The sequence below is a fragment of the Scyliorhinus torazame genome, chromosome 13 (genome assembly GCF_047496885.1).
Source record: "Scyliorhinus torazame isolate Kashiwa2021f chromosome 13, sScyTor2.1, whole genome shotgun sequence".
Classification (NCBI taxonomy): domain Eukaryota; kingdom Metazoa; phylum Chordata; class Chondrichthyes; order Carcharhiniformes; family Scyliorhinidae; genus Scyliorhinus; species Scyliorhinus torazame.
The window spans coordinates 32,996,860-33,010,735 of record NC_092719.1 but is presented as its reverse complement, the minus strand read 5'-3'; the positions used below and the strand labels follow the sequence as shown (position 1 = coordinate 33,010,735).

The following is a 13,876-nucleotide window of genomic DNA, read 5'->3' as shown; positions in this document are numbered from 1 at the left end:
CGCTGCTACCGTTCTCACCTAAAAAGTTTACCACGAACCCGGTGGTGGCGGCAACACTGAATATCTGGGGACATTGGAGGCGACAGAGAGGGGTGCGGGGAGCCCTGGTGGGGTCCCCTATCAGGAACAACCGTAGGTTCGCCCCAGGAAGAATGGATGGAGGATTTCAGAGCTGGTACCAGTTGGGAATTAGGAAGGTGGGAGATTTATTTCTAGATGGGACTTTTGCGAGCTTGGGAGCATTGGAGGAAAAGTATAAGTTGCCCCGGGGAAATTTCCTGCGATATATGCAGGTGAGGGCGTTTACTAGACAACAGGTGAGGGAATTTCCGTTGCTCCCGACACACGGGATACAGGACATGGTGCTTTCAGGGGTGTGGGTCAGAGAGGGCAAGGTGTCAGAGATTTATAGAGAGATGAGGGAAGAGGGGGAGGAGTCGGTGGGCGAACTAAAAGGAAAGTGGGAAGAAGAATTAGGGGAGGAGATAGAGGAGGGTATGTGGGCTGATGCCCTAAGCAAGGTAAATTCCTCTTCCTCATGCGCCAGGCTTAGCCTGATTCAATTTAAGGTGCTACATAGAGCACACATAACGGGGGCAAGATTGAGCAGGTTCTTTGGAGTGGAGGATAAATGTGGGAGGTGTGGCGGGAGCCCGGCAAACCACGCACATATGTTTTGGGCGTGCCCGGCACTGGAAGGGTATTGGAAGGGAGTGACGGGAGTGGTTTCGCAGGTGGTGAAGGCCCGGGTCAAACCAGGCTGGGGGTTAGCTCTATTTGGAGTTGCGGAAGAGCCGGGAGTGCAGGAGGGGAAAGAGGCCGATGCCGTGGCCTTTGCGTCCCTAGTAGCCCGGCGCAGGATCCTACTCATGTGGAAGGAGGCGAAACCCCCCGGACTGGAAGCCTGGGTAAATGATATGGTGGGGTTCATTAAACTGGAGCAGATAAAGTTTGCCCTGAGAGGATCGGCTCAAGGGTTCACCAGGCGGTGGCAGCCATTTCTCGACTACCTAGGGGAACGTTAGAGGGAAGACAGATGACCAGCAGCAGCAACCCAGGGGGGGGGGGGGGGGGTTTAGTTTAGTTTAGGTCAATAGACAATGGGGTTTTGTTACCTGTGTATTGTTAAACATTTCTGTTTTGTTATTGTTTCGTTTGCTTTGTAAGAGGGAAAAATTGTTGTTTGGAAAAGATTTTCAATAAAATATATTTTTTAAAAAACCTACAACTCCAAAGACTTTCATTTTGAGACGGTGGAAGCGGCGGAGGCATTTGTGGAGGCCGAAATACTGGGGCAGAAGTGAGAAATGCGATTGGTCTTGGACTGAGTGTGGGCGGGGGGGGTGGATTATATGTAGCTCTATTTTTTATCTCATATCATTAGGTGTGCTAAATGAGTTGAAGGGAATTTATTTGTTTTCCTGGGAGTGGGCCTGGGGCGGGGGCCTCCACACTGGCTTGCTCAAACTGGCCAGTGAGCGGGAGTGTGGTGGGGAGTGCTCTGGCCATTGGAGCCTGGTAGAACAGGTTTCGATGGGCCTAGGAGTTGTGAAAAGTCAGGGGAGGGGACCGATATTGGGTGAGGTGTTTTCGAGAGGAAATGGATGGGGAGATTCTGGGAGTGGGGGTGGGGGTTTCGATGGGAACAATGGGACAGGGCGGGCCACGGCCAGTAGGTAGGGCCCAAGAGTTATGATGGTGGCAGATAAGAGGGGCGGGGTTGAGAGACCCCCGGTTAGGATAGTTTCATGGAATGTGAGGGGTATGTTGGAGGGAGGTTTTCAGTGTCATCTCAGGGGCAGTGCTTGTGAACCTGGAACCAGGGCCCCTAGAAGCCATTTTCAGGGGGTCAGGCCGGCTCGGGCGGCAGGCAAAAGCGGGGGCAGATGTTTTTAGCCTTCGCCTTGCTGATTGGCCGGAAGCGGGTCCTGTTGGGGTGGAGATCAGCTTCTCCACCCTATGATGGCTTGGCGGGGGGGACCCACTTGAATTTCTTTGACTCTCGGGAAGGTGAAGTCTCAGCGGAAGGGGATGAAGGAAGGATTTCACAATTCATGGGGGCTGTTTATTATGCACTTCTGAAAATTAGCTGCCATTGAACATGAGGGTGGGGGTGGGAACCTCGGTGGTATTGTTGTCTTTGGTTACACTGTTTACGGATTGATTGTTAATTTTTGTTTTTTTACCTGGAATGTACGGGTGGATGTTTTGGTCTGTATATTGAGCAGGGTGCAGTTTGTGTGCGTTATTGTATTTGTTTTTTCTTTGGTTGTTTATTGATGAAAATGTTGAAAATGAGAATAAAAACATTAATTTTTTTTTTAAATGATGGAGGAGTGGACCAGGGTGTCACAGAGGGAGCGGTCCCTACGGAATGTTGATGGGAGTGAATGGAACTAGGTGTTTCGTGGTAGCATCATGATTGGGCTGGTGAAGGGTCTTGGGGCAATGCAGGAGGGGAAGGATGGGTTCCCTGTGGAATTCTTCAAAAGGTTTTCGGGGGACCTGGGGCCTCTGCTGGTGAAGGCATTGAATGAGGCGAGGGAGCCGAGGGTGCTTCCCCAGGCGTTATCGCAGGCCTCAATCTTCTTCATTTTAAAGAAAGGCAAGGATCCGGAGCAGTGTGGGTCTTACAGGCCAATTATGTTGTTAAATGTGGATGCCAAGTTGCTGGCCAAGATTTTGGCCTGAAGGATCGAGGACTGTGTGCTGGGGGTGATAGGGGAGGACCAGACAGGGTTCGTGAAAGGGAGGCATCTGTCGGCCAACATCAGGAGGTTTCTGAATGTTATAATGATGCCCCCCGGAGGGAGGAAGTGTGGAGGTAGTGGTCGCCATGGATGCAGAGAAGGTCTCCAGGTACCCTATTATCAACTTGTACTTCCAAGTAATCTGCAGCACAAAAATAAATGGAGCTGAAGGGCAAGGAAGAAATTCCAATGTCATACAGCACACCATAAGGGCACGCTCCAGCAAATTCTGGACCATTAAAACAATAATTAACTGATTATGGACAATACCACAAGCAATTTGTCAATAGATTTAGATTTCTTTCAATTCAGCATGAAAGTGCTCCTAATATTTTGTCTAAATTGTTTGGTTGATAAATCTACACTCAGATAAAATTCTTAAATTGTTAGCATGTGCCAAAATCCTGATATAGACCAAATACATAAACTCATTCATCCAGAACACTCATTCAACACCGCTTATTGTAGTGCTTTTTTTTTTTTTTACAATTTATGCTTTTGTATTAAAAACCAGTGAAAAATATGTTCATTCATTTTGAGACCTATAGCAAATTTCAAGGTGACAAGCATCATGAATTAAGAATATATTGTTATAACAATCTCTTTATGCATTTCAAAATGAAAAGGCAAATATATGCAGACTCACTTTTTGGCATGTCTCCGGTGCTGGAAGCAGACACAGTTCTACTCCTGTCTTGTGATGGACTACTGTCTTCTCGCTCAGTCACTGTCGACCCATCTGATCCACAAGCTGCAGATTCTAAAAGCTTAGAAAACACAGATTCAGACATTTCAGAGAACTCTGACTCAGGACTTTTATTCTGTCCATTTTGCAACTCTCCATTAAACTGTCCATAAGGGTTACTAAAGGTTAGATTTTCAGCAATTGGTCCATCAACAGGACTGTCTTCTGCATTTGGACATTCCTCGTCATCATCCTCCTCCTCCTCCTCCTCCTCCTCTTCTTCCTCATCCTCACAAAGCTGGTCAGGTAAAAATGGACCATTTTCAACATGTCCATTTGTCTTTGGTGACTCATCGCATTCTGGTTCTGTCCTGGTAACCACATTTTCTACTTCACTTTTCCCCACATTTCCTTTTTCGGTGTTTTCCTTTTCTTCCTGATTATCAACTTTATCTAGCAAATTAATAAAATAGAAAATTACTCAAATGAAATCAAACGAATAGAATGAAGCAAATAAAACCAGAAATTATGAAAAACAAAGGAAAAAGAGGATATATAAAGCTGTACAAAATGGATAAATATAAAACTGAATGAAATCTTGAACATAAAACATTGTTCTTTTAAGGTTGAGTTTCACCAGTGCAGATACGACAGGCCGAATAGCCTTCTTCTGTGTTGTAACCATTCTGTGATTCTCTGATTCACAAATCTTTTTTGAATTTATTTGTTCACAAGGTGTGACCATTTCTGGCTCGGCCAGCATTTATTGCCCATCCTTAATTGCTCTTGAGTTTTAAAAAAATTTAGATTACCCAATTCTTTTTTATCCAATTAACGGGCAATTTAGCATGGCCAATTCACCTACCATGAGCATCTTTTTGGGTTGTGGGGATGATACCCATGCAGGCACGGGTGAATTTGCAAACTCCACACAGTGACCGGGGCTGGGAGCGAACCCGGGTCCTTGGTGCTGTGATGCAGCAGTGCTAACCACAGCGCCACCATGCTGCCCCTAATTGCCCTTGGTGATGGTGAGCTGCCTTCTTCAAAGGCTGTCCATGTGGTGTTGGTATACCCCAAATGCTCTTCCTGGGCTTTACCATTGATCAGAAACTGAACTGGAATAGCCATATTAATACAGTAGCTACCAGAGCAAGTCAAATGTTAGGAATCCTACGGCAAGTAACTCACCCCTTACCCCCTCAAAGCCTGTCCACCATCTACAAAACACAAGTCAGGAGTGTAATGGAATACTCTCCACTTGCCTGGGTGAGTGCAGCTCCCACAACACTCAAGGAGTATGACACCATCCAGGACAAAGCAGGCCGCTTGATTGCTATCCCTTCCACAAACATTCAATCCATCCACCACCGACGAACAATGGCAGCCGTGTGTACCATCTACAAGATGCACTGCAGTATCTCAGCAAGGTTCCTTAGGCAGCACCTTCCAAACCCACAACCACTACCATCTAGAAGGACAAGAGCAGCAGATACCTGGAAACCCCACCTCCTTGAGGTTCCCCTCCAATTCACTCAACAGCCCGACTTGGAAATGTATCGCCGTTCCTTCACTGTTGCTGGGTCAAAAATCCGAGAACCCCCTCCCTAACAGCACCATGGGTGTACCTGCACCTCATGAACTGCAACAGTTAAAACGCAGCTCCCCACCACTTTCTGATGGGCAACTAGGGATGGGCAATAAATGCTAGTCGAACCAGCGATGCCCACATCCCAAAAATTAATTTTAAGAAAGGAAGGGAGTTTCAGGATTTTGACCCAATGACAGCGAATGAACACAATACAATTCCAAGTCAGAATGGTGTGCAGCTTGGAGGGGAACTTGCAGATGGTGATGTTCTCATGCATCTGCTGACCATTGCCTTTTAGGTGGGAGAGGTTGCATGTTTGGGTGGTGCTAACAAGCCTTGGTGAGTTGCTGCAGTGCATCTTGCAGATGGTACACATGCTGCAATTGTGTCAGTTGTGGGGGGAGTGAAAGTTTAAGGTGGTGGATGGGCAGCCAATCAGGCAGGCTGCTTTGTTTTTCATTGCGTTGAGCTTCTAAAGTGCTGTTGCCGCTGCATGCATGTGGAGAGTGTTCCATCACACTCTTGACTTGTGTCTTGTAGATGGTAGATAGGCCTTGGCAACTTAGGTGTTAAGTTATTTGCTGCACAATACCCTGCATCTGACCAGCTCTGGTAGCCAAAGTATCTATGTGGCTGCTCCAGCTCCAGTTCAGTTTCTGATCATGGGTCAACCCCAGAATACATTATAAGTCAGTATGTGCATTTGAAATGTTAATCAGTCCTGAAATGTTATACAAAATATTTACTCTTATGATACAAATAGGGTTAAAAATAAATTTCAAACCAACATGTTAAATTTGGCAATTCCTAGAAATGCTCATACATACTTAGTCAAGTTTGCTATGTTTAGGAATACTATTAATGGAGCAAAGTAGTTGTTCAGAATACTTACAGCATTCATTATGTTGTTCCTCATCTACCACATGATCTATCACTGTTTCTTTCAGCTCATCTATTTTCTCTCCTTCCTGGACATTTGATGCAACAGCTGTTAAAATGTCTTCCATCTTCTTCCTCTCTGCCTCTCTCTCCAATTCTTCTATCTCTTGCATACGTTTCTCCAGCAGCTCCGCCTGTCTCTTTTGTTTCTTTTTCAGCTTCTTCTTTTTGTTTTTAGACATTTTGCCTCCCTGAAACATTAAAATATAATTTGCTAATGCACAATACTCTTAAAGTAAGAAGTCTTACACCAGGTTACAGTCCAACAGGTTAATTTGGAATCACTAGCTTTCGGAACGTAGTGGAGGAGCTACGCCAATCTCCATATCAATACTCTTAAAATTATTGCACAAATAATCAATAATAATTGCAAGGCATTGTGAAATATAAATTTTAAAGATACAGGGCGGGATTCTCTGTTCGCCTAGCTGTGGGTTTCTCAGCGGCGCGCCATTCGCTGGCGGCGGGATTCTCTACTCCTGCTGCTTGTCAATGGGAATTCCCATGAAAGCCAACCTACACCGCCGGGAAGCCTGTGCGCGCTGCCGGCAGCAACAGAGAATCCCAACAGCCGGAGAGTTGCGGCCACAATCTTCAGTTTACTTTAATGTAACAACTGCAAAAGGAAATCTACATAAATGCTCACTTGCTTCCTCTTCCTCTTTCATGACAAAATACGGTGTGGTTTACTCTCAAAAAGTCTCCAAGTCAACACAAGTGAGAAAAATCTGAACAAAGGATTATTCACTTTCAATATTTTTCTTAAAGGAAACTGCTAATGCTAAATCTACGTAGTTACTGAGTGGGACATGTGAGGTGGCTTCAACAGTACAATTAAATTAATTGGTTTACAAACATTACAGCAGTGATTTACTGATCTCACATCTGCCGCTGAAAAGAATTTGGATTTACACAGCACTTTTTATAATCTCAGGAAATCCCACAGCCATGGAAAAATAATTGATATGTAGTCACTGTTGTGAGGTAGGAAACATGACAGCTAATTTGCGCCCAGCAAAGTCCATGAAGAGCAATTTGGAAACGAGAGCCCGGATAGCTCAGTCGGTAGAGCAATGTGGAAATGTCCAAACATTGTATTTTAATGTTGACAAAGCACGGTGGGACAACTCCGCTGCTCTTCCTTGGATAGTACCATGGAACCTTTGTTTTTGGAAAAACATTTTATTGAAGGCATTTTAAATATATACATCATCACAAAAATACAAAAGCCAACCGTGGCAACAGGTATCAAACTCCACCCTTCCTGCACCTCCCTGACCAACAGCGCCCCCACCCCCGGCCGCCCAACTCAGCCCGCTACCACCCCGGCTCCTGCCTCCCTTTTTCAACATTTCGACCCAGATGACGTCCCAGAAGATGGGGACCCAGGTCATAGGGCGGAATCACAGCACACCACCTCCACTCCTGGGGACCCAACTCGATGCAGCGTTAGGGCCCATAAAGCCAGAAAGTTAGACACCAGTTAAGTTGGCGGGGGTGCAGGGCACAGTTTGGTTATAGAGGCTAGGGCACGTACATGCGAGGATGCATCAGGCCGCCACAATTCAGTATCATACTGGAGGACTCCTCCAGAGCAGACAAAGCACCTGAACCGCATCTTCAGGAGGCTGAACCACGCTTTGGGGTGGCACAGTGGCACGTGGTTAGCACTGCTGCCACACAGCTCCATGGTCCTGGGTTCAATTCTGGCCCCAAGTGACTGTCTGTGTGGAGTTTGCACTTTCTCTCCATGTCTGCGTGGGTTTCCTGCGGGTGCTCCGGTTTCCTCCCACAGGCCAAAGATGTGCAGGTTAGGTGGATTGGCCATGATAAATTGCCCCTTAGTGTCCAAAAGGTTAGATGGGGTTACTGGGTTACGGGGATAGGGAAGAGGCATGGGCTTAGTAGGGTGCTCTTTCCAAGAGCCGGTGCAGAATTGATGGGCCGAATGGCCTCCTTCTGCACTGTAAATTCTGTGATTCTATGATTCGATCATGCTCCTGGTTGCTGCACGATTTCTTTTTTGATAAACAATTTTATTAAGACATTTTGGCACAGTAAACAACAATAATATAAAACAGTGTGCAAAGAACAATCAATATAGCGCAAGAAAACCAGTTCCCCTCCTACAAGGACCAGCCTAACTACCCCCACTAATCTACATTACCCAAACCACCACCCGGTTCGTAAATGGTTGCCATCTCCGGGCGAACCCTGACAGTGACCCTCTCAAAGCGAACCTAATTTTCTCCAGACCGAGGAAGCTCGCCATATCCGATAGCCAGGCCTCCGACTTTGGGGGCTTTGAGTCCCTCCATGCCAACAGAATTCGTCGCCGGGCTACCAAGAAAGCAAAGGCCAAAACGTCAACCTCTCTCTCCTCCTGAACGCCCGGATCCTCCGAAACCCCAAAAATAGCCACCTCTGGACTCATCACCACCCTTGTTTTCAGTGCCCGGGACATAACGTCCGCGAATCCCTGCCAGTACCCCCCGTGTTTTGGACATGCCCAGAACATGTGGACATGGTTCACCGGCCCTCCCGAACATCTGCCGCACCCGTCCTCCAATACAAAAAATGTACTCATCCGGGCCATTGTCATGTGGGCCCGGCGGACGACTTTGAATTGAATCAGGCTGAGCCTAGCGCATGTTGCGGTCGCGTTTACCCTACTCAACGCCTCCGCCCATAAGCCCTCTTCCATCTCACCCCCGAGCTCCTCTTCCCACTTAAGCTTCAGCTCCTCGATCTGCGTCTCCTCTGCTCCCATAAGTTCTTTATATATATTCGAGACCCTCCCCTCCCCCACCCATCCACTGGACACTACCCTGTCCTAGATCCCCCTAAGTGGCAGGCGTGGGAAGGACGGAATCTGTCTGCATAGAAAGTCCTGCACCTGCAGGTACCTGAACTCATTCCTTCTCGCCAGCCCAAATTCCTCCTCTAACACCCTCATGCTCGGGAAGCTCCCTTCCAAGAACAAATCCCCCATCCTCTCAATCCCAGCCCTCCGCCATGCTCAGAACCCACCGTCCATATTCTCCGGGGCAAACCAGTGATTGTCGCAGATTGGGGACCAAACCAATGGCCTCACTTCCCCCAACGTGCCTTCTCCATTGGCCCCAGATCTGCAAAGCCGCCACCACTATACGGCTGGTGGAGTACCGTGCCGGCGGGAGCGGCAGGGGCGCCGTAACCAGGGCTTCCAAGCTGGTGCCCCTGCACGAAGCGGCCTCCATTCGCCCCCAAACCGACCCCGCATCCACCATCCACTTCCTTATCATAGCTATGTTTGCTGTACGATTTTTAAAAGCACAAGTGTACCACACCGTTGGGAACTCGGCCCATCAGACGAGGAAAATCACGGAGGCCCCGGAGAATACCGGTCGGGCCCGCTAGTGACATGATAGTGGGGCAGCACGGTAGCACAAGTGATTAGCACTGTGGCTTCACAGCGCCAGGGTCCCAGGTTCGATTCCCCGCTGGGTCACTGTCTGTGCGGAGTTTGCACGTTCTCCCCGTGTGTGCGTGGGTTTCCTCCGGGTGCTCCGGTTTCCTCCCACAGTCCAAAGACGTGCCGGTTAGGTGGATTTGCCATGCTAAATTACCCGTAGTGTCCATAAGGGTTGGGAGGGGTTATTGGGTTGCGGGGATAAGGTGGAAGTGAGGGATTAATGTGGATCGGTGCAGACTCGATGGGCCGAATGGCCTCCTTCTGCACTGTATGTTCTATGTAATCTATGATAATAGTGTTTACTGTACGTGCATTCCAGAACCAACTCTCCGCCCAATCTCGTTTCACGATTTCGGTGTCAGCCAATGGAGAATCCCGCCCCAGATATCGGTCAGGAAGCTAAACAAGCCTACCGCCTGGATATAGATACATGTAATTTTACCCACAATGTAGAAAAGTCCATGCTTAACCATATTAATAGTTTCAGTTTAGTTATGTGCAATTATCAAGGAATTAAAGTGTATTATCAATGAACTCAACATGCAAGGCACTACTTAAAGGCGACTAGTGATGGGCAATAAATGCTGGCCTAGCCAGCAATGCCCACATCCTGGAAATAGCACATCTGACGGCCTCGGCCGTCTTTCACTGCCTGTGAGCCCCTATCTACCACTGGTGGATGAAAATCGTGTCGACTTTAAATTTCATGGACATTCTGCCAGTAACAGCTGCACAGGTTCGCACATGGACTCAGAGATCTCATATTGGCGAAAGTTGGCCACATTATATTGCATGGTGGATTACAGGGGAATCATCCCCCTCCCGGCAGCCCTGCGTTATGAAACAGCAGGAGACGTGTAGAAAATGGCATCCACCTATGGGGAGCTTGTGCGGTCATCCTGCGACCAGGCCAGGAATCGATCCTGCAGGAGCTGAATAGTGGGCACCCAGGGGTTTCAAATATTAAGATGTTGGCGAGAAGCTGTCTGGTGGACAGGAACCAATGGCGATATTGCTTGAGTAGTGAAAAGATGGCTGGCCTGTCAAGAGCATCAGAAACTCACTCTTTCGGCCTACTTTCTCCCCTGGGAATGGCCAGGGAGCCCCTGGGTGCAGTAACATGCTGACTTCGTCGGACCTTTCATGGGGTCCATGTTTTTGATCTTTGTGGACATCCATTCTAAGTGGCTAGATGTACACAGGGTGACCTCCACCACCTCGAGAACCACTCTTGAGAAATTAAGGTGCTCATTTAGTACCTATGGGATACCAGATAACAGGACTCTGTTTAGAAGCGAGGAGATCTTGGCATTTGTGCACACAAACAGGCAAGACACCTCTGACCACCATGTAACATCCGTTATCAAATGGCTTAGCAGAGCAGGTGATATAAACATTTAGGCAAGGCATGTGGTAGCAGACCACAGGCTCCCTGAATACATGAAAGGTTTCTTTTTCATTACAGGATCATTCCACATGTCATGACAAAGGTAGCACTGGCAGAACTGCTGATGGGCAGGTGCCTCCCAATCACTTAAGTCCTACTTCCCCAAGATTGGGCAAACTACAAAGGGTGGAGAAGCAGAGGTTGGTGGATGCCAACCTTGAGGTGGATCGCCAAAACTTGCTTATCTCGAATCCGGAGTTGTTAGCAAGCAGGAGGAAATTGCAGTGGGAATTTGGGCTGCATTCGAAGGGCAGGACGTGTGCCAGCTGCGACGTTCAAGGGGTGCTTTTTATGAGCATGGGAAGAAGGCACCAGCTGAAGCAGTAGGCTACCTCTCAGGAAATAGAGCAGATGGTGGACTTGAGTGACAGTTTGGTCTCCGCCTCAGGTAAAGTCAATGAGGCCTTCAAGGCCTTTATAAGTCGGAGCCCCTGGAAGATGGGTTGTCTATGGTGGAATTTTTGGGTGGCTGGTCTATCCCAGTTGTAGAACGACAGAAGGGAGGAGTTGGAGACCCCGTTCAGCCCAGAGGAAATCATGAAATGCATGGGATTGATGCAGCCGGGTAAGGTGCTGGGCCCGGCTGGATTCTCGATCGAATTTTATAAGAAATTTGCGGGTCAGCTGGTCCCATTGTTGTTAGAGATGTTTAACAATTCCATGTCCCGGGAATATTGCCAGTCACATTGGTGCAGGCATCAATTTCCTTGATTTTAAAGAAGGATAAGGATCCAACAGAGTGTGGGTTGTATAGCCCTATTTCATTATTGAATGCAAATGAGAAGTTGTTGCCGAAGGTTTTGGCAATGTGATTGGAGCCTTGCCTTTCAGTGGTTATATCAGAGGAACAGACTGGGTTTGTTAAGGACAGGCAGCTGTCGGCCAACATTCGGCGATTGCTCAATGTTATTCTGTCCCCCTCTCTAGTCCCTGTGCAAGAGGTAATTATTTCAATGGATGCTGAAAAAGCGTTCAATAAGATGGAGTGGAGGTATCTGTTTGAAATCTTTGGAAGATTTGGTTTTGGACCTACATTTATATCTTGGATCCAGCTTTTATATAGAATCCCCACCGCGAGGGTTCACCTTGAGCTCGAAATATTTCCAGTTGAAGAGAAGTATGAGGCAGGGTTGTCCATTGTCCCCGCTATTGTTTGCCTTGGCAATTGTGTCTCTGGCATTGAGGTCATCTATGAGGTGGAGGCGAATAGAAGGGGCGAGGGGAGCATAGGGTGTCTTAGCGCGCAGATGATTTGCTGGTGTATCTAACAGATCCTCTCTCCAGTGTAGAGGAGATAATGAAACTGCTTAGGCGTTTTGGCTCCATCTCGGGATACAAATTGAACTTCGGTAAAAGCAAATATTTTCCGGTGATTCCCCCCGGGAGGGAAGCTGATCTGGGGAGGTTGTCATTTTGCCTGGCTAGGTCCAGCTTCCGTTATCTGGGAATCCGTGTGGTCCATGATTGGGCCTCACTCCAAATTTTGTGGGTCTGGTAAATGGGGTCAAGTCTGACTAGAAGAGGGCGGCACAGTGGTTACCACTGCTGTCTACGGCGCTGAGGACCTGGGTTCGATCCCACACACGGGTCACTGGCTGTGTGGAGTTTGTACATTCTCCCTGTGTCTGTGTGGGTTTCACCCCCACAACCCAAAGATGTGCAGGTTAGGTGGATCAGTCATGCTAAATTGCCCCTTAATTGGAAAAAAATAATTGGGTACTCTAAATTTTTTTAAAAGTCTGACTTGAAGAAGTGAGAAAACTGTCCTCTGTGGCTGCCAGGCAGGCTTTTATCAGTTTCAGTGTCTCCCAGTTTTCCTTCCCAAATCTTTCTTTGTGAAAGTTAATAACATATCTTCTTTTATTTGGGCGGTCAAAACCCACGGATTTGCAAAGAGAAAGGCAATCGGGGGCCTAGATTGCCCAATCTGTTATTTTATTATTGGGCAGCGAACATTGAAAAGATATGTGGGTGGTTTAAATGTACGGAGTCCATATGGGGGCACAGTGGGCTTCAGGTCCGATGGTGGTGGCCACTCAGAATATGGAGACAATTTAGGCAACATTTCAAATTGGGTCCATGTCGTTGTTAGCCCCAATCTGTGGAAACCATCGCTTTGTTCCAGCGGTTTTGGACTCATCATTTGGGGCATAGGGGGCGGAGGGGTTCAGGGACATGTTTATAGAAAGGAGGTTTGCTGGTTTTGAGGAGTGATTGGGTAAATTCCAGCTTCTGAGAACTAATCTGTGTAGGTGTTATTAGTTCAGAGGTTGGGTTGGGGGTGGGGTGGGGGTAGATATCAGATATATTAATAGGCGGCTTGTGTCGATGGAGCAAGCTTCATTGGATGAGGTTGAAAGGAAGTAGGAAAGGGAGCTGGGTCAGGTTTTTGATGGGGGGGGGGGGGCGGCGTGGAGTGAAGCTCTACATGGGGTCAACTCTACCTCCTCATGTGCTAAGCTCAGCTTGATTCAGTTCAAGATAATGTATAGAGCACGGATGGGCGGGCTTTTTCCGGGAGTAGAGGAGAGGCGCGAGCGTTGTTCACGGGATTCAGAGAATCATGCGCATATGCTCTAGTCTTGCCCTAAATGTCTGAGCTTTGGGTCTCCTTCTTCAGCACCATGTCAGGGATCCTTGGGATTGAGTTGAAGCCTTGCCCATTGGAGGCTATCTTTGGGGTCTCGGACTCGCCGGAGCTGCAGGCGGGGGCCTTCGCCTTGCTAATCACCCAAAGGTGAGTTCCGCTTGGGTGGAGAAATCCAGTTCCGCCTAGTGCTTCGTTTTGGTTAAGTGACCTTATGGAGACTTGCACTTAGAAAAAGTCAAGTAGATCATGAGGGGATCGACAGAAGAGTTCCAATCAAGATGGCAGCCTTTCATTTCCTAATACAGGAAGTTGGTCACCGTCAGATGTTCGGGGGAGTGGGGAAGGGGGTTCTGGTTTTGTTTCGGGTTTTGTCGCAGTTGATTTTTTTGATGTGGGGGAGACAGGGGGTGTGGACTCTGG

General features: G+C 47.8%; 1 protein-coding gene across 7 annotated transcripts in view; it reads right to left on the bottom strand.

Annotated features, from left to right (window-relative positions):
• The window catches only part of srpk2 (SRSF protein kinase 2), a 366,377-nt gene that overhangs the window by 41,415 nt on the left and 311,086 nt on the right, over window positions 1-13,876 (bottom strand). For all 7 annotated transcript variants that reach the window (XM_072471289.1, XM_072471294.1, XM_072471293.1 and 4 more), the window contains 2 exons: window positions 5,919-6,156; window positions 3,397-3,888 (listed from right to left, as the gene is read on the bottom strand). In XM_072471289.1, coding sequence (XP_072327390.1) covers window positions 3,397-3,888; window positions 5,919-6,156 — 730 coding nt within the window. The remainder of the gene's footprint in view (window positions 1-3,396; window positions 3,889-5,918; window positions 6,157-13,876) is intronic.